The following is a 20918-nucleotide window of genomic DNA, read 5'->3' on the forward strand; positions in this document are numbered from 1 at the left end:
CTTCACTGCAATAATATATGACAAAATTGCCTTCTTCTTACTCTGCCTTCAATTCATGCCAGAAATTTCTGAATTATGAGTAAAGTGCATATGACTGAGCCAACAAAGTGGCAACTATAACTCAGAAAGTCTGAATTTAAGGCTGGAGACTTATTTTGACAGGTTTTTGACCCTTTTCAGTACCAACGTTGGAAGCATGAAGTGATGTGGTCTTACTGCGTCTTCAAACTCAAGGGGCTGCGTTGGTGGAGACCTGATGTTTAAGGTACCGGTGAGACGATTAAATACATCTGGTTTGATTAAGATTTCCATGAGTTTCGAAGCGCATCAGATGCCAAAACACTGTATAGCAGTTTTTATTACTATGAGGAGGATTTTTACAACTCTGGAAAAGAATCAAGGCGATCATTTCATGAACTGTTTCGACAATCGCAGGGTTAACGGTAGAATGGTGCTGTTCATGTTACGAACTACAAAAGCTGGAATGTAAGCTTGCAAGTATTTGATTGGCCAATGCCATGCCTTGCAAGAGCCACAGTTGTTTAAGGGCATACTGCAGAAGTAATAAAATAAATATTGCAGGTCATTTTCTTAACTAAACTTAAATGACCCCAACAATGAATACGTGTCGCCTCCATTTACATTTTAGAAGGAAAACAAACCCTCTACTGGCTGTTACATAAAAACACCTGTCCTAACAAAATAACACAAAACAGTTTAACCACCAGATGGGCAGCATGAGAAATAACTTCCTTCCCTAAAGTCGTGCTTCTTGACAAACATGATGAATTCATGAATGTGAAATAATGTCTTGGTCTGCAGGCGTCCATATGTGTCCTGCAATAGTCATACACAGGCCGGCTCTGCTTTGATCGAGACTCGCTTGGATATCAGCGGAAAGAAAAGAGAAACAGGAAGGGCTCTTGGTCAAAAACATCCAAGACAGGGATGAAGGAGGGGAGAGGACAAAGACACAGACACTTGGAGGACACAAAAACATCGGAGTGTAGACTGTGAGAGCTGTTTCTAATTAGTGCACCATTATAACATCAAACTGTATAGTAGTTTGGGATGCTTTTCAATGGTACAAATGTATTACTATGGCTATAACTACTGCACGTGGTTAAGCCTGGGCAACCAAAAAACTAAATCAAAAGGATTCATGAACAAAATTAGGTTTGTCTGTGACTCCCAATGTCAAAATGAGATACATTATCAGTGTACTATAGACCGTTAGTAGTAGTATGGGGATATTTTTCTATGAGTGGGTCCTTGTTTTGTTTATCTTGTGTGCGAGCGCGTCTGAGGTAAAAACATGCACACACTGGCAGCGCGGTGCATGTTCCTGCCAACGGTTTCACTCTATTCCACTGATCTACAGGTGCCGGTAATACGCCAAGAGATGTGGCAAAGCACCAGCAAATCAGAGGAGAAGAAGACTGCTAGCTCGTAAACATGGATCTAAACAGTGCTAGATTTAACACACATAACAATCTGCTTTGTAAATGTTTCATGATGACGGTAGAGCTCAAAGATACACATGCGTATTGTTGAGTAACATTGAACATTGTGACGGGGCAAGAGGGAATATGAATTAGTGATTAGGGAAGCACCGATTCTGATGCCAATATCGGGCCGGTACCGACTCAAATAGCTAGTTATTCAATTCAGTTTTATATGTATATAATAAATACTACAAACATTCTATACTGAAATGTTTCGTTCCTGTTTAAGTTTTTGCTGCATTGAAAAGGATTACAAATGAGTTGTTGGTGTACAATTTATTATTTTATCATTAAATAATAAATAATTCCATTAATGTATATCTATGTATGTATTTGTTGTACTAAGTTTTTAAGTTTAAACTAAAGTAAAGCCTGATTGACCGAGTGAAGCATACAGCCTGTTAATTAAATACTGGTATCAGATCTGTACTCAGTATCGGCCAATACTCAAAACACGGCTAAAATGATAAGGAGAAATTGTGGAATCACTGTGCCAAGATACAGTATCACTACAGTTTAGTGAGATAACTCATATCCTGGTATTAAAACATTAATCAGTGGCTGACAGATTTTCTTTCAACACGAAACCACACACACATCCACCATTGCTGCTATCCTGTCTTTTGTTTTTAAAGGATTTGTAGTACTTTAAGCACAAAAGTAACAAGTGAGGTAAACATGTGGTTTATCATCTACAGCATGGATTCATTAGTGTATTGTAACTCATAATCAGTTCATTGTGAACGTGTTCTTACCTGTCCATCCTGACCAACATGTACCTGGTGGATCTGGAGATTTCCCTGAAATAGAGGACGGACATGTCACGTCAAAGACCTGATGCCATATTAAATACACATCATCATTTAGCCGTTTCAACCAAACATGGAGTCAGAAAAACAATTCATCTCGCCCATTTATTTGCCCTTCTATTCACACTAACCTGCATGGACAACACATTATTAAAACCTGCATTGTTCCGAGGTGATTGCAGCCATTAAAAGGCGGTAAACTGAACTCTCTAAGTGGAAAGTGGAAAGTGTGTCGATATCTGAGAAGAATCAGAAGTGTCTGTACAAGTTTCTGAGCATTCAGGGTTTGGCAGAGGAGTTTTTATACATGATGACATAAGAGTGAGCGGTGGAAGCAATGTCTTTGTGTATACATCAACGATTGTGTCATTTCTAACGACATAAAAGATTTAGTAAACAACAATAGAAATCCATTCACAAAGGCACGAGCCTATCGCAGCTTAATCAAGATGCAATGACCGTCGTAAAGTCTTTGAACACCCACAGTGACGTTTACAAGACCACATAAGAGAGGACATCGAATAAGCCATTTTTAGCCAACCCCAAACTTTTAGTTGTTTTCTGTTGTTAATTGTATTTCATGTATATATCAAATGCTGTCAGAGCTGCCATATGGCCAAAGAGCAGTGTAATCTCTCAAATAGCTCATTTCCTTTTCAAGCACGCTAAAACCAATGACTTTGATGAAGGGGGCCCGTTCCTAATGAAAACATATTGTAAGAGTGGCAGTTGGGAGAAGGGGGATTTCGTTGCTAAGCTTTGAACTCCAGAAAACAAACAATATGATGGAATAGGAAGGAGAGAGGAGAAGAAAAAAAACTGGGCTCCGCCACAAAGAGCAGGAAAGGCTTTAGAGCTTTTCAGCCTCCAGTTCACTCCGTCTCTCTCCCTCCGAGTGTCCTTTAGCACTGCTGAACAGGAAATGAGAAAAACACTTGGGCAAGGTGTCAATTGCTTTTTGCATAAATGTCAAGCTGTCATGCATGTGGGGCACGTATTGTACAGTATGTGATTAGATGTGTATGTGTGTACACAGACCGGGGCCTTGTAATAAATCTCTCTTCCACATCCTCGAAATATCAATAGCAATGATGCTGATGTGGAAATTCCTCTCCAGCAGTCGGTGTGGTTTGGAATTTGAGTTTTGATTTTCACTGGCAGGCTGTGTGTGCATGCAGAGCGCATGTCTGGTGGGGGCGACATGAGACATCTGGGTATTATGAGGAAACAAAAGTCATAACCCCATGCAAAAGCAAGCGGATATATAAACATTACGGGACATCTGCTTTTGTTAGAATTCACTAATGACTTAAATGTTGTCAGGTATTACTTGGGCACACCATGCTTCATTGGGATGACTATTTGCATAGGCAAACAGAAACATACGGGGCTCAAAAGAAACAAATGTTTAATGACTCTTACCAAACCTATTTGATGAAGGAAAAATAGAAGTTTGCTCTGTAAAAAGGCTCTTCCAATTCTTTCTTGTAGAAGTAAACTAGCTTTAAATCTCCAGAATGAAAGTTTTGCAATCACTAATTTATTAGATCATTGGTAGACGGGTTTAGCAAACAATTTGAATAATTATTCGTCCAGAGAGCTGAAGGAGGAACAACCCTAATTTTGTGAAGAAACATTTTCAACGTGACAAAGAACCTCATCAAAAGAAAACTGTAACTTTGTAGAGTAACGCGTTGGGGAGCAGTTTTCGTTACTGACCCAAATAATGTATGAAAAACTCTATTTCTGCACAATGGTAGTGTATCCATGCTAAATTCTATATCTGTAAGCATCCATGTGTTTGTAATTATTGATTACTGTTCTCAACAAAAAGCTTAATTGGATTCATCCAAATTTGGATTAATTGCTAGCTAAATAAAACCAAAAGTCTTCGTGTCTGTAAAGTCCTGTAGAAATTGCAAAAGGCAATCCAGAGTGCATTTTGCTTAATCTACATGCTCACACAGATATAATGGATTGTTTCAAAGGGTCCTCATCAAGCCTGAAGTCAACCAAATTACAAACCAGACTTTGAACACAACATACTGACATTCCCACACTAAGCAGTTTTCTTCTCAGTAAACCACTTCTTTCTCAAGCATAACTTTACTGTAACAGTTTTATTCTGTCTGGAGATAAATTCTGCCGACCGACGCGTTTGCTCAGAAATTGAATGTACCAGGAAGAAGGACTCAAGAAAAGGAGTTGTTGATTGTTTCTCTCACACACAGACACTTGCCTCACTGTCCTGTGTGATCTGCACCTCCTCTCCTTGTGGCACCTGGGCGATGTGCAGCTGACCCTGAGGAATCTGAGAGACAAGGATGAAGGATGAGAGAGCTGAAGCTGGAACAATAACACAAATATGATCAAGAATTTTGCCACGGCATATTTTCCTTTAATCCTAAACATGATTTTCAACTGCAAAGAAATCCATGAATGATCATCATACACTTACAAATTGTGGTTAAACGACTTAAGTTTGTCCTAAAACAATAGTCAGGCACCCATATACAGACTGAAATGGATTTTGCTTGTTGTAATCATTCCCTCTCTACATACTGGAAATGTGTCTGTTTGAGTTTATAGAAGAAGATTTTAGAGAAGATCTTAAGTATCAAACACGACCTTTCATTATTAAAGACTACTTGAGTCTCACCAGCAAGGATTTGGCATTTCTGCTTTTTTGCTGTACTGAAAACGTACCAAAACGTACCGAACCGTGGCACCACTGTATCGTATTGAACCGAACCGAGAATTTTGTGAACCGTTACACCCCTAGTAAAAATGTATTCAAAAGTCTTTAGTTTAGTCTAATCAACTAGATTTGTTTAACTTTAACAGGAAAGGAGGTATAACAGCAGAACTTTCAACACTGTGAATTATGAGGCAGCTTTTGTATGACTGTCATTACAGCTGGTGTACTAATGAGTAGAATGTTCCTGTAGTATCATCAGATCATGAGGAATAATTATTATCATATCTTTTAGTTAGTAACACTGACTTTGCAACTCACACACATGCATTTCATTTCCTCACAAAAAGCCCTTCATGACAAACATTGTCTCACAGCTCGTGTGTATCTGTCATCAGTTGTTTGACTACACAACATTAAACAAGACTAGTCCAAGATGCCCTCACTCAATGAATAACTGTAAGCTCAATGGTAAACCACAAACTAATACATGGCACTTTATCAATTTGGTCAATCGCACAGACAGCATAACTTTAAAACTACGATATATTTAAGACCTTAAACAGGCCATATACAGTGCCCTCCAGAATCATTGGCACCCTTAGTAGATATGAGCAAAACAGGCTGTGAAAAAATGTCTTTGCTGTTTATCCTCTTGGTCTTTCACTCAAAATATTCACAAAAATCTTACCTTTTCATTGAAGTAAAATTATTGACAGAAAAAAAAAATGTTGACATTAAATAAATATTTTTCTCCAAAACATGTGTGCCACAATTATTGGCACCCCTAGAAAATATCATGATTAAAATCTAACTGAAGTATAATTCCAGTCATATTTTACATTTGTAAGTTCACCTGTTTGATTAGGAACTCTTAAGTGGTCAACCATGACTTCCAGTTTCACTGGGGTATAAATATGAGATAATACAGGCCAAATTCCCTTGGTCATTCATCACAATGGGAAAAACTTGAGAACACAGTGACGATGTGCGACGAAACGTTGTTGAGCTTCACAAATCAGAAAATGGATATAAGAAAATCTCTAAACAGTTGAAAATAGCCATTTCCACTATCAGGGCAATAATTAAGAAGTTTAAAGCAACAGGAGATGTTAAGAATCAGCCTGGAAGAGGACGTATGTGTACATTGACCCCACACACCGTGAGGAGGATGGTTCGACTGGCAAAAGAATCTCCAAGGATCACAGCTGGAGAATTGCAGAGGTTAGTTGAGTCTTGGGGTCAGAAAGTCTCCAAAACTACCATCAGATGCCACCTACATCACCACAAGTTGTTTGGGAGAGTTGCCAGAAAAAAGCCTCTGCTGTCAATCAACAACAAGCTAAAGCGCCTACAGTTTGCCAAACGTTACTGGGACTTTCAATGGGACCGGGTTATACGGTCAGATGAGACCAAAATAGAGCTTTTTGGCAACAAACATCAAAGGTGGGTTTGGTGTAGACAGAAAGATAGCCATACAGAGAAGCACCTCATACCCACTGTGAAGTATGGTGGTGGATCTTTGATGTTGTGGGGCTGTTTTTCTTCCAGAGGCCCTGGACACCTTGATAGGATACATGGTATCATGGACTCCATCAAACATCAGCAGATACTAAATGAAAACCTAACAGCCTCTGCCAGGAAGCTTGAAATGGGCCGTGGTTGGACCTTCCAGCAGGACAATGATCCGAAGCACACCTCAAAACCTACACAAAAATGGTTCACCGACCACAGAATAAAGGCTTTGCCATGGCCATCACAGTCCCCCGACCTAAACCCCAGAGAAGATCTGTGGGATGAGCTGAAGAGGAGAGTCCACAAGCGTCGACCTCTGAATCTGAAGGATCTGGAGAGATTCTGCATGGAGGAATGTCTCAGATCCAGAGCCATGTGGTCACCAACCTCATCACGCAATATAGGAGAAGACTCACAGCTGTTATCTTGGTAAAGGGAGGCTGCACCAAATATTGAATGAAGGGGTGCCAATAATTGTGGCACATATATTTTTGAGAAAAATATTTGTTTCATGATAAAAATTTTATGTTTCTTTCAATTATGTTACTTCAGTTAAAGGTTAGATTTTTGTGAATATTTTGAATGAAAGATGATGAGGATAAACAATAAAGACATTTTTTTGCATCTCGTTTTGCTGATTTTTACTAAAGGGTGCCAATAATTCTGGAGGGCACTGTAGTTTAATGAAGTGGTTCATCGCTTGTTGAAATTATGATTATTTTTGGTAATTTCAGGACACAAGATATATATGGTTAAGTCACTTCCTTCCTGTCAGCCCACATAAGCTGCTCTGTATTTCTGCAGAATGCTCCATGTGTCACTCCGGTGGGTGGAATGATCTTTCCCCACGGACTAACCCTGCTCTGTAGGACCCTCACATGACAGCAGCAGAACTCATACTCTCGCTGTTAAGAGAATACGTTGTCACTCACCACCTGAACTTGTCCATCCTCCCCGATACGGTGGAACTGGACTTGTTGATTGGCCAGTGTGTAGTGCAAGGTCTGCTGGGTGGCAGTCTCAATGTGGCCCGTTTCTTCTGTCAGGCCTCCCTCTGGTTAGGACGACAAACAGCATGGTCAATAACATCGCAAATGATTCCAGCACACATAAGAAATAGGGATGAGGTCTCTAAGGCACAGACACACAAACCAACAAACACCCACACATCAAGCAAGGGACCGTAGCAACATCTTGTACAAAAACAAAACCTGGCTAATTCCCAGGCCATCTGCTGGATGATGCCGTGTTTATACTTTATCAAACGCCTAAATACACAACAAGGGCTCTCCAGCTAGCCATCCAAACACATTCATGGTCTCACAGCCAAACACAAACTGCAGGCCTCAGTCTAAACACCCGCTATCACACCAGCCGTTTGAAACCCCTGCATGAACCCGTCGCAGCTCTAAAACACCCAAAAGACCTCTTTCAGCAGTTTAAAGACAGCAGAGTGCTCAATGACAGTGGAGCTTGAATCAAATGCCAGAAACTTAACAAAAACCGCACCTTCTCTGTAAGATGTTAAAATGTGCAGCAGCAAAAAGACCATTTGGGAGAAGTGAGGACTGAAAGAATTTTAGGTAATTTCTGGGAAACAGACCTTGCTGCAATTAGTGTGTGCTGAGGACGGCCACCAAAAAAAGGAATGTAGCTTTAAACGATACATATAACATGAAAAATTCTGTTTTGTGTTATGCTGCTTTGAAAAGTGAGGCTATATTTGCTTATTACTGCTATGTACTGTATTGTGTAAATAATCCTCAGGACTGCCAGACGAGGAAGCAAGAGCCAGGTGGCTTGTGAAAACTACAGTTTTGGTCTGAGCTCTCCTTGCTGTTTCACTGATAAATAATGGGTTTAAAAAAAGAGTTCTGGTGCATTAACAAGTAATCAGATTAAAGAAGGAATGATTGTTTGCATGTTTGTACACACACCATCTGACCTACTGTTTGTGTTGTACACTATGGGGTTATGTGTGTGTGGCCCCAAAAGGAAGGGCCTGACAATCCTGAGCACTCACAGGATATTTGGGTTTCCCCTGCAGTCTTTTCCCTGGTCCAAGGTGAGAGGTGATGGCTCACAGGGAGGGAAGGACAGCAGGCATTGTGTGCAGATTACAACCATCTGCAGCAAAACACGCTGCATCTGCATTTGGGTCGAGGTCTTAAAATAGCTTTAATATAGCTGGTGAAGTAAGTCTTGTATGAGTTTACTGTGTGAGGCTTTTTGTTGACTATTTATAAACATTGTCCTGCATCAAAAGTTATAAAAATAACTTTAATAAATGAAGTATCTTGGTAGTTCACTGGTCATGCCAAAATTGATAGCCCCAAAGCTTTTTAAACCAGTGTAATGCTAATGGGAAGCCTCTAGGTTGACAAACCGGATACATTTCATAGAAATCCATTGGTGGCTATCCATAGTCAATTTTGGCCAAAACTATTAAGAAATCCATAAGCATCAAGAGGATAAAGTTAAAGAGGCTGACTAAGCTTAGAACCTTCTTCAAATATTTCCCTCCATCACTTTCAAATTGTTTGAGCACCAGTTAAAATCCACAGATCCAAATTGAAAAACGATCTTCCATAACTACGAACCAACTAATGTAACATGCCACTCCACTCAGACCAGTCCGTACGAACGGCCAGTGATGGTGTCGCTGGCCCGTAAGCAACAGAAACAGCAGATGTCTCTGTTTGGTCTGTAGTTGATTCTCAACACTGTGCAACTTGTTTGATTAGAAAACACACAGGCAGACTTAGCAACGTTATCAGCAGATAAAGACAGTTAAAGAGAGTGGAGCCAGGTAGGTATTAGCTTTCTCAGAACATAGAGATAAATGTCTATGTGCTCACTCCCACAGCATTTCACAAGAAAGGCGGCAGAAGGTTCGAAAGACTTTATTTTTCTTAACTAAAAAGATCCTCGCGCTTTAAAAGGTTGACTTCAAGAGGATTTAAGAATGTGGTCTAGTGTTGAACCAGTCATATCTCTGATTCTGTGCCACATAAGTTTACTTAAAAAGGTAGCGCACTTCAACGTGTTTTTTAAGCTGTAAACTAAATGATTTGACTGCACTGTGATGAAACACATCAATGCTGGTGTTAATATTGACATTTCTTACCAAATGTATAAAAAAAAATCGGGTGGCTCAGACCTGGGGGTGAAGTTACACTTTAATATTTTGTATGTTGTGATTTTCCATACTTCCTCACCTATGGTGATCTGCTCTCTGTTAAGTTTTTTTTACCAGACATGTTTGGATGAAGACTGATACACAGTAAACAACCAACTGTAAATGTTCCGGAAACTACCACCAAAAAAGGAAGGTGGCCTTTGATTAGAGAACAACACATCCTCTGTTTCTCTGACACTGTTACTGTGTCTCTCTCTCTAACATATGTCACATCAGTAATTATACAACGTCTGAATCTAAAAGCATAGTCAGTAGCTTAAAGAAAATCAATTGTCCTTAGTATGCGTATTAATGCTGCAAAGTGGACAAATAAGTAACAGTCCACACTGTTTAGGGGGAGGTGTGGTGTGAATATGAAGCTGCTATTATGTCTTTTTCTTGAGCCCTTGTGTCTACATATAAACAACTACACACACACACACACACACACACACACACACACACACACACACACACACACACACACACACACACACACACACACACACAGGCACACAGGCACACAACACGAGACCACATCCCATATAGTATGATCCATGGTCATGATGCACAAAGAATTATACATGCTCTACAGCCCCCGGAGGATCGTCTGTACTGTACCGGATGTGCTGCGAGGTGTGCGTTTGGAGAAGCTCTTCACAGCCAGACTCTGGCCGCGCTGCTTGCGTCTCCAGGCAGTGCGACACTTTGAGTCGATGCTTTGCTTGATGCGGTACCAGTCTGACTCGGTGATGCCAAATTTGTGGAACAAGTGGCCTGTTGGGACACAGAGAGGTAAAATGTCACCGCATGCTGTGTGAATGATACAAAATTGTTGGCTTGGTTGTGCAATTAGTGCATCGTATCTCAACATGAGTCTGTGTCGATATGTCCTTTTGTCTCTGAAATGCTCCCTCCATTAAACTGCCTATTATTCTGTTTCAGTGGAACAGGAAATTAAATAGTTTCCTTTAATATTTAGTGGAGTGGAGCTAAACTCAAAACAACTTTAGAGCAGGGAGGTGTGATTTCAGGACAAGTACCTCACATCTGTTACAATAACACCACTTTATTAATTCAAATTTATTTTAGATGGACAATGGACAACTGTTTATGCATCAGTTATTGTTGCAGCTGGGTAGCTTATTAGGCACATCAATCACAGCACTGCTGCATGCAAGATACTAATCTTGTGGGTTAATGAGGATCAGCTATCAATCCGGAAAAAAATATATCTTGTTTTACAATAAAATCAGTATTTTTAGCATAGAGATGTGTGTGTCGTAGGCTTGCTGGTACACTTAATCCTAAACTCTCTACAATGTCAGCATACAGTCGTATAACCAAGTAACAAAAATACCTGAGGGATGTAAACCTTTGAGGGAATTGAATGTCAGCTCTCACAAGAAAAGAAAGCAACAGACTGCTGCAATGGAATTGATATCGTCTCATGTGATTAAGCTGCCTGATTGGCTATAGGACAGACTGGATGCAGCTGTATTTAGTGGCTGTCTACCTCTGGGTTATGAAGTGTTTAAAGGAGGTGCGTCGCTTGACAGCTCATTTCTACACAAATTAACAACGAAGCTACAGCCTGAGGTAAGAAAATGAGACAGGCGAGGAGCTGAGGGGTATCTGTGGATAGTGAGATGGCAGTGTATGGGAGCCCTTTCGCACCTGATGGGTCCTGCACAGGCAGGCAGGGCACTTGTGCCTCCATTCCTGTTCCTTTTTTTTTTTTTTTTTTAAATACAGGCAGAATGACTCACCCAAAAGTCACCTGGCCCTGCTCCAGCCTCTGCATACCTCATGTGTGCCATGGGGGATATTTACTGAAGCCTCCTGCAGGGGGCAGATGCTGCACTCTGAAGGAAAGGCTAAAGCTAACATAGCCCCTCTTCGCACAGCAATGTCAACCATATAAATATAGTATGTAGCCACATAACTTTTATAAATCTCCGTCTGTCTGCCATCACAGCCCCGACTCTGCTCCTCCAGGAATCAAAGACTTCACTGAATTGAGGGCGACTCCATTAGGCTTTCTCTACCAGACATGTGCTTGTCATTTACAGTCTGGTATGTTTTAAAATGTGTTGCACATTAATGCTAGTGTGCAATGATGAATGCATGTTGTTGTAGCCCACATTGGGAATAGAGACTGCAGTCTATTTCTGTGTTCAATTCGGTGCTGCTTTGTAATGGAACGAAGATGAAATGTGGGAAGGTCTCAGAGAGTTCATTTATTTATGTAAGGGGTTAAGGATTCAAACCCCGGCTGAGTGACATGTATTAGCAGAAATCATACTATGCCAAATTGTACTAATCATTAGACAAACAGTGGTTACTAGACACCACCTTGGAGGTTACTAGTGGGTCATTTGGCCAATTAGATCATGGTACGTAAAAATACATTCTTTCTTGTAATCTATGTAAATAATGTCAACCACAAGATCTCCCTTGACTTTTGTCAAAAATCACAAAGTAAGGCAGGTGGCGTGATATTGATTTCCTTTTGATACTAGATGGTTAGGACTCACAACGAATGCCGTAGATCATGAGCGGGTCCAGCTGCTTCTTGCCGTGTTTGCCCTGGCCAGAGAGGTTGGACATGGCCTGGACCTCTCGATGGAACAGGTAATCTAACAGTGTCAGGGCCATTTTCTCCGCCGTGCGGCAGTTTGTGGTGATATGAAGCATGTCGGCCGGGGAAACTGGGCAACGAACTCGCATCTCTGGGTTGTTCTCATCTCCCAACCAGGTGCCTACTGGGTAATCATCTAGAGGAAATGGGAGAAGGAGCAGTTATTCGATCACTGTCACACAGCTCTCTCTCTCAACCAAACCTGTGGAAACCTGTAAACTGAGAAGTAAATTCTACCTAGTTTTCCTTCACAGGCTGACGAATACTACACTGGTACAGAGCCACTGATGTACGTCACGTAATACAATAGCGCCCCCATGTGGCAGTAATTGAGAAGTAGGTTAATTGTGGGCAAAATTGTGTTATCAAGGATGTTACAAAGCTGAATATGTGGCTTGGCTGTTTGCTCACACCGTATGTTAACTGTTAAATCCGCCACACAAACAAAGCATGAGGCACTGTTCTGGACACCACATGGGTACCATCTAGCTAATGATGACTAACAATCGTATCATGGTAACCCACAGCTGCAAATAAAGGATTAATAGTTTCCGTTTGAAGATGACCAAAAACTTCTTAAATCCACTGAAAATAACCAAACAAACAATCACAGTAAATAGCAACACAGTTACGACAACGTGGACTTAATTTGCACACGCTAGCTCAGCAAGAACCACTCAGCAAAGCTACTGAAAACATGAACGATCAATCAGAGCATTTATCAATGCCGTGTGAGCTAGAAACACGGGGCATTAACATGACACATCAGCAAAGTTTCCTTCAATGTGGACACCATCTGAAAGAGTCACGTTAGCCACGTTGAATAAGACCAATCCGAACAAAACAATCAAAGAAAATATTTAGGGCAGCTGTGGCTCAGTGCCCTTAAGCCTGATGGTCGGACCAGAAACTGCATGGTAGCTCCTTGTCGTCATGAATGAATGAGAGCCAAATTGTAAAGCAAATGACTTTGAAAACATGCGTCAGTCCAATGTTTCGCTATGTTTGCTGTTGGGACACGGTGTGACTGTCTGTAAATTTGACCGGCCAAAAATCGCATAGATGAGACTGATCGGCCGGTCATCGGTCGTGGATGATCACCGGACAACCGGCTGGTTTCCATTGGTGGCCGATAGATTAGTGCATCGCTGGATATCACTTGTGCCGAAGTGGACAATGACTCTGCAAATATGAAGTTCATTAGCGAGAACCTCAATAACTGTATCACAGAAAGTGGCACTGGGGAAACAACAAGTTATTGTTGAACTTGTTTTGACATTCCTCATGATGGAGGCCGGACTGGCCGAAAGCTCCCTGTTATCGGTGTACTAATGTTGCTCCAGCTTCCCCAGAACCTCGAAACCTTGTTGGAGTAAAGGAGGGCATTCCAACCTTGTTTCTTCTCAACCCAAACAACCATCAAGTCTTAGAAGAGCCCCGCATCTTGGGCTTAGCACCAAGCCTGGGTCAGGGATCTTCCTCATGAGTCGGTCTGACAATCACAACTCCGGCTCCTCCGCAATGGAAGAAGGACCAAGCCAAGGAGTGTGTGAAAAGTACATGACGGAGGGTGCAGAATAAACCCCTGAGCAGTAGTGGTGTAACAATACACATATTTGTACCACAGCGATTGGTACATTTATAGCCGCGGATATGAGGCGCTACTCTGTAGTGGAAAAAGCAGGCTGTACGAACATGCTTAATGTTATTGCGCCCCGGAGTTGGAGCGAGCTAATGTAACTATTCCTGTGACTGCTGACAATACCAGGAATATAGTTAATGCTGTTAGAGCTGCTGGTACAGGGCCACAAATAGGAGGTTTTGCCTGTGTCAGTAATCTAGCATCTCAGAAAGCAACGGCAGTGCAGCAGATCTCTGGCCTCCCAGTAAAGATCAGAGAGACTGTGACCTTGTTTCACAGAAGCACAACAGCAGCCTACGTGTTGACGACAAAACAGGAGTTGCTGCAGCTTCCTGTTCACAAATGAATCCATTGTTGTTCAAAGTCAGAAAGAACATACTTTATGATGTCAGTTAAGGACAATTCTCTGCCATTTCTCCTTTTTTGCAGTATTGAAAACGTACCGCACAGTGGCACCACTGTGTCGCATTGAACCGAACCGTGCATTTTTTTAACCGCTACACCCCTACTTAGCAGGACCCAACATGTGATCATTGAGGCCCACTTAAAGATCAATTAAAAGCCAAACAAAATAGAAAATAGGCTCATTTCTATCCACTGACTACAAGGGAAGAACAGCAATAACATACACGGTAATGGCCTTTCTACACTTTACAATTTGCCTTCAAATACCCATTCACTAATACACGGATGGTGGCGGAGCTGCAATGCAAGGCTTTGGCCCATCAGGACTTGGGGCTTGGAGTTCAGTGTATTGTTAAAAGGACACTTTACTGACAGGAGGCGTGTGGAAGCGAAACCCCAACCTTGTGATTAAAGGTCAACCCGCTTTATCTCCTGAACCACAGCCGCCCCACCTATGAGTGTTTTTTTTTGTTGAGTCATACCTTCTGAATTGAGTGTGATGAGCGTGACATTTTGGCCATTTTGTGCGTTGCTGGAATGGCCACCATTAGAAACAGTGTCACTGGCCTCTGAGCCGCTGTCTTGTTCTTCCTGACTCTCCTCGGGGCCCGGCACCTTTACCAAGATTGTGTTCTGTCGCTTCCTGGTCACTGTACTGAAAACAAACACAGATCTGTGATCAGTATGTCTAACATCAAGACAGGTCATGGCAGCAGCCACCTTGTATGAGGAATTCAGATTCTTTTCACTGCTCAATTGCCTGAATTGAAAAACTGGGATAAGATGTTAGGCTTGGGCGATATTACGGTAGTGCTATTTACAGGGTATTTAAAAAACCAGACGGTATCATTTTCAATAACGTCATACATTCAGAAGCTATGCTTTCTATGACGCTTAATTGATTTGATGTATTGTAGGGCACAGCAAGTGCCACCAGAGGTCAGTCTCCACTGGTGGAACAGGAAGCTGAGCTGAAATGGGGCATGTTGTGGGTACTTTGGGTTTAGTTTTTTCCCGTTACAGCTATTGCAACTGCTGTTTGGTCAATTAAAAGACAAGGCTTAGATATGATATTTATACATTTATTTCACAACCTTATAGAACTAAAAGAAAAACTATCACAAGGTAATTTCTATTCAGCTTCTGTCATTTTCAGTGAGATTCGCATTTGCCCCTGTGACCAGCGGTGTAATTAGGCTACTATAAAAAGCACTGTGTTAACTACATCATAAGTAACTTAGGTCTATTTTTGATAAATGTCGAAACTATTGTCTCGTAATGTAGTCTCATGTTCCAAAATAAAGCAAATTGTTTAATTACGTCGTGCAGGGGCAGTTTTAGGAATTCCACATAGGAACACAAGGTATCCTATTCAAAACACAAGAAAAACTGTTCGTGCTGGAAACCGATTATACTGGGAGACTCTTTTCTCTCTTTGTACTGACGGCCATAAGCAAATAACAACACGGAACTCTAGGATTACATATTTAAATGTCAAAGGCTGTCACTTGTGTTCGTATTTTTCTACATATTACTCTAACGCTGAGTGAGTGTTTATCTAATCTCACCTGGCTGCCGTCGCTTTGTTCAAGTTTGAACAAAAAACAACATGTCTATCTAAAGAGAAACATGGGTATTTCTGTCAAATATAGTGGAGAATGTGTGAGGCAAGGATTCACATGTAGTCACATGTAGCACACTAAATAAAATAATAACAACTTTATTTATATGCTGGGCATATAGTGTGAATGTGAGCCACTCACTTGCTCAGCAGATTCTCCAGAGGGGTGTCTTCTTGGTTAGGGCCCTTCGGGTGTTCACTGCTCACAATCACATTTGTTTGTGGAACAACACTAAACAAAAAGTTCCAAACACATTGGTTAACTGGCACATGTATGCATGCTTTGCAGTCTGTTTTTAGGTAATGTGGTTCTGCTGGCTCCTGTAATCACAATCAGCTTTGTAAAATGACTCAAAATGACAATTTTCTGCATGAATGGAGACTATTTGCAATTGGTGCAAAATGCAATAGTGGGCAACACTTTGTATCTTACCATCGCACTTTGTTCCACGTTTGAGTGGCGCCCTGAGGAGACCCTGCAACCATAGGAACCTGGATCGGACTCTTTGCACACGGCACCATGCTGTCTAGTTTGCGTCCAAGGGCTTTGCATGTAGCATCGAGAGAATATAACTTTGATTCAATTCCCTCCAGCCGCTGGCTGATTGATGCGGTAAATGAGACCAACAGATTCTGGAATCAAAAATAAGATTTTGTAAGTGTCATTGAAGCAACAAGTCATATCCTCTTATTTGAATTATATAAAAACATATGAGCTTTTGACAGGAGTCTATTATACTGAGCTGTTACCTTAATAAAAGATATGTCTTGGTTGCTGTTGTTGTTGTTGTTATTCTCCTGGCTGCTGCTTAATTTCCTTTTTTTCTTCTGAAGCCTCTCATCATCGTCTTCATGATTGTCCAGCATGTCTGGCATGAATTAAATATAAAGACACCCTCAAACCAACAACACAGCTTTCTTGTTAGATGTCACGATGGGGTGCCCAGATTGAAGCTGTTCTCCTGCTCCAATCTCAGCCATAGTATTGAGTATCTGATGATACCAAATCCCCACCCCATACAGTGTTTATCAAGCAAATTCTAAATAATATAGTGAAACACATTTAGCGTAAAGTAAGCTGACACTGATTGAATGTCCGTGTTTGATAGTGCCACACTTGCCTAACATGGACCTGACAATACCTCGTCAAAAAGGCAGAGAATGTAAATATTCAATGTAAAAAAAATTCACTATACACTGAAATGAAAATATATAAAATAATACATTTTCATATTGTGTCATACGAATCTTACCTGTCCGGTCATCCGGGTTAAAGTCCTCCACTGTTATTTGCACAATTTCATCCAACTCTTGTTCAGACATTGTTCACAACTGAAATAAGATCATTTGAAGAATTTAACAAGAGAGTAAAATATGTATTAACTGACAGTCTACGAGAAGGCAGAATATCTTTCTGTTGTGTGTTGCTGTCTCTGCATAAATAGGGAATACGCACTTTAAAATCGACTATTTTATAAAGACATTTATCAGTTATTTCCTTATGCTGACCACTTTCTTTCCTATATAGACCATCTATTTCTGCAGTCTCTATACATTTTGCACGCTATATGTAATGCCAAATATTTTTAAGCAATTCTAAGTAATGTTTACATACTTGAATCCATGATTTTTGACATGTATTTGAGCTTTCATCTTGGTACATTAGCATATTTTAACATAAAAGCATGAGTAAAAGTAGAATTTTATAGCTTCTAAAAATTGAACAGTGTCGGCTATTATAGAAATATACACTCATAATTGACTAAACAAAAAGACTACTGATGCATGTTACAACAGTCACCTTATGGAATAATGCACTGACAAAAATCTTTATGAAGCACACGTAAGGATGCATTTTAACTATATCACTTAAACTCTGACTCAAAGAGGAATTCATTTGTTGTGTACATGTACAGTATATGGCTCGTCTGCCACGGCATGTGAGGAACCAGACAGTAGTGACAGTTGTGGTGTGTGTGAGGGAAAGGGAGGGAAATACTAGATATCCTGAGGCATTATATGCCCACCTTCTCCTGGGTCAATCCCTCTTTACATTTCTGGGCGTATTTCAATCATGTATGAATACATGGAGAAGATCGTGTGGTTATGAATGAGAACTGACTTGAAACCCCCCTAGCATTGTATTAACTGACGGCCAATATTAGCTTCTTGAGCTAGCTCTAGCAGTTAAGGAGGTCGGGGTAGGATGACGTTATGTTATAGCTGTTTTTGCAAAAATCCTGCTTCTTTAAAGAGCTAACTGAAGCTGCGTCATTAAAACAGCACGCACAGCAGCAAAGTCGTGCTGGCCCTACGGAGTTAACTACGTTTGTATTGCTAACGCCACATTACTCCACGTTTAGCATTAGCTAGCTAACTGGGCGTGGGTCTAGTAACGGTGTACATAAGGTTAGCTACGGGTAACGTTAGTGTTGAGCTAAAACAACCCGATGAAATCAACTTTTAAACCTGACGTGTTAATACTTTCATTGAAAGTATCCTAGCTAACGTTTTTACTACTGGATTTCGGCAAAAATGTCCCATGTTGCACTTGCGCTAGCTATATAGCCGGAGCACATGCTAGCTAATGTTAGCTAAGCTAACAACTCCAAAATCGGATTTGCAAGCTCGCGTGCTAACGTTAAAACCAAGGCAGAGGAAACGAGTTGGCGTCTAAGCTAGCGTGGTGGTTAGCATGCTAGTGGGGCCTAAAGGCCGCCCAAATGTAAAGCAAGAATCCTAAACGGTTCTAAGAAATAACAATTAAATATCATTTTGAATCAGCATCTTTCCCCCACTGCTGGGCACACAACACATGTACCGAGTAAGATTGGGTTATATTACCGTGTGAATGATGAATTCTCGTGTTGTTTGTAGAGATTCCGATAACGGCGTCGTTCCTCGCGAGAGATGAGCCCGTGCCTTCGTTTGTTCCTCACATGGACGGTTCCTCGCTCATTCAGGGGGGACCGATAAACCAGCCTGTTACTGTACAACCCCAGTTGAAACAACACGCAAACTTATCTAAGGATTTAACATCAACACATATTTTACTTATACGTTTATCGGCATTCAGTTTAGTTCAGGTTTAAGCTGATTAGCTAGTTAATTGTTTCAAAACGGTTTAGACTGAAAACATTGTGCTGACTTTAATTTTTGAAAAGAGATAGTTTTATTCTCTTTTTTGTGACTTTAGTCAAACTGAATATACTGGCACCCTTGAACAAATTGTCAATTATGCAAAGCCCAAAATCGCACTTACAGGAAAAACATGTAACTGACCATCCAGTTTATGTTTAGGACCGATATTAGGTTGTTTGCTTTCGCTTTAGAGTGGGGCAAAAGTGAAAAATTACGAGCCAGCCAGGAGTCGAACCTAGAATCTTCTGATCCGTAGTCAGACGCGTTATCCATTGCGCCACTGGCCCGCGCCGTTACGTTTAGATGACCCGGAAGTAATTATTCGTGTACATAAGTGTGCTCTTTGACAATTATTTTTTCATCGACCTCACAGTTCCGTGAGCTCGAAAACGTTGATTGGTCAATTCTTGGTTAAGTCTTGGTTGCAATACGAGCGCTGATTGGCAACAACGGACATATCTCGGTTGATTGATCCAGGTAGCGCGTGAGTCGAGCTAATTCTTGGTTGCGAAAGCCAATCGCCGTTCAGTCTGTAACCAAGAATCGACCAAGAATTGTCCGCTGTGGCCAATCGGTGCTCGTATCGCAACCAAGAATCAACCAAGAATTGACCAATGACGGACGAGAGCGGCCGACGACGAAATCCCTCCCACATTTGAAAAGTTGTTTACGGTGTTTACGGTGGATGAAGAGAACGGACGTCGGATTCTATTCGTTTTATCAACATTTCGAAAGTAAGTCAATCCTTTATAACTGTTGTCAATACAAATGAATTGAGATATATTGATGTTTGAATGAATGAGCCGCTCGGTAACTCGTTACTAACGAGGAAACGCGTCCTAACGTAAACGTCAGCTGTCCATCACTGTATTACATTATGTTACAGAGAGCGATACTTAACTAACGTTAGCTCTACCGTTACTGATGTTACGTTCAGTCACTTTAACGTTCACCGACAAAGTTAACAAACCAACCCGCTTGTTGATGACCGGAGCGAACTCACGTTAAGTGGGACTGTCCGCCATTCCGCCGTTATTTGACTGTTCTCTTTATGTATTCATTCATTCATTTACAATAAAGTCAAGTTACATACAGCATGACAAGACTTACATTAAAATGAAATAGCACTCTTGTCTGTGAGTCGTAACCTTTACAATAACGTAACAACGTTACTGGACACCTGTTTGTAACTTACCGTTAATTTCATTACTAAACGTTACTTACAGGAGGCAGTGATGGAAAGTAACGAGGGAAATTGCATTTACTCAAGAACGTTACTGTACTGAAGTATCATTTTGAGCTACTTGTATTTTACTTGAGTATTTCTGTTTTATTCTACTTTATACTTCTACTCGATTACAATTCAGAGGGAAATATTGTGCTTTTTACTGCACTACATTTAATTGATAACTTCAGTTACTTTGAAGATCGAGGTTCTACAAAAGAGCTCAGTTTATAAAACATATTGCGTTATAGATACATTGTTAAAGATGAAACGACCTTGTTCAGCTGATTGCTCACACAATGGTTACACTGTGAGCATGCTTCATACACTCATATTTTATGCAGAGCATGTTTTCTGCATTGCTTACAATGTGTGTCGCATTATGTGGGATATATTAGTAGAAATGAAATACAACATTCATAACTATGTTTTCATGAGTGTACTATCACTTAGTTATTATTGTATGAGTGTTTTTGTTCTCTTACAATGAGCCCTTCACATCTCCATTGATACGTAGATATGAAGGCTCCGCCGTGGTGAC

At 40.8% G+C, this 20918-nt stretch overlaps 1 protein-coding gene and 1 non-coding gene across 3 annotated transcripts in view; both read right to left on the reverse strand.

Moving 5' to 3' along the window:
- Positions 1-19418, reverse strand: part of banp (BTG3 associated nuclear protein) — a 35904-nt gene extending 16486 nt beyond the window's left edge. The window contains exons 1-12 of one of the 2 annotated variants that reach the window (XM_068723317.1): positions 19274-19418; positions 18856-18999; positions 17265-17343; positions 16762-16880; positions 16445-16644; positions 16154-16243; positions 14873-15045; positions 12240-12479; positions 10324-10479; positions 7457-7578; positions 4554-4625; positions 2261-2305 (exon numbers count right to left, since the gene is read on the reverse strand). In XM_068723317.1, coding sequence (XP_068579418.1) covers positions 2261-2305; positions 4554-4625; positions 7457-7578; positions 10324-10479; positions 12240-12479; positions 14873-15045; positions 16154-16243; positions 16445-16644; positions 16762-16880; positions 17265-17334 — 1287 coding nt within the window. In that variant the 5' untranslated portion in view covers positions 17335-17343; positions 18856-18999; positions 19274-19418. Of the gene's footprint in view, positions 1-2260; positions 2306-4553; positions 4626-7456; positions 7579-10323; positions 10480-12239; positions 12480-14872; positions 15046-16153; positions 16244-16444; positions 16645-16761; positions 16881-17264; positions 17344-18855; positions 19036-19273 lie in introns of both variants that reach the window. The other variant, XM_068723316.1, reaches the window with a different exon arrangement.
- Positions 19367-19439, reverse strand: trnar-acg (transfer RNA arginine (anticodon ACG)). Its single transcript has one exon. It is a non-coding gene; the product is annotated as a tRNA-Arg (tRNA).
- Positions 19440-20918: the final 1479 nt, after the last annotated feature.

This window comes from Cebidichthys violaceus, unplaced genomic scaffold, assembly GCF_023349555.1.
Source record: "Cebidichthys violaceus isolate CVI_PGR_0920_01 unplaced genomic scaffold, fCebVio1.0.p SCAF_3, whole genome shotgun sequence".
Classification (NCBI taxonomy): domain Eukaryota; kingdom Metazoa; phylum Chordata; class Actinopteri; order Perciformes; family Stichaeidae; genus Cebidichthys; species Cebidichthys violaceus.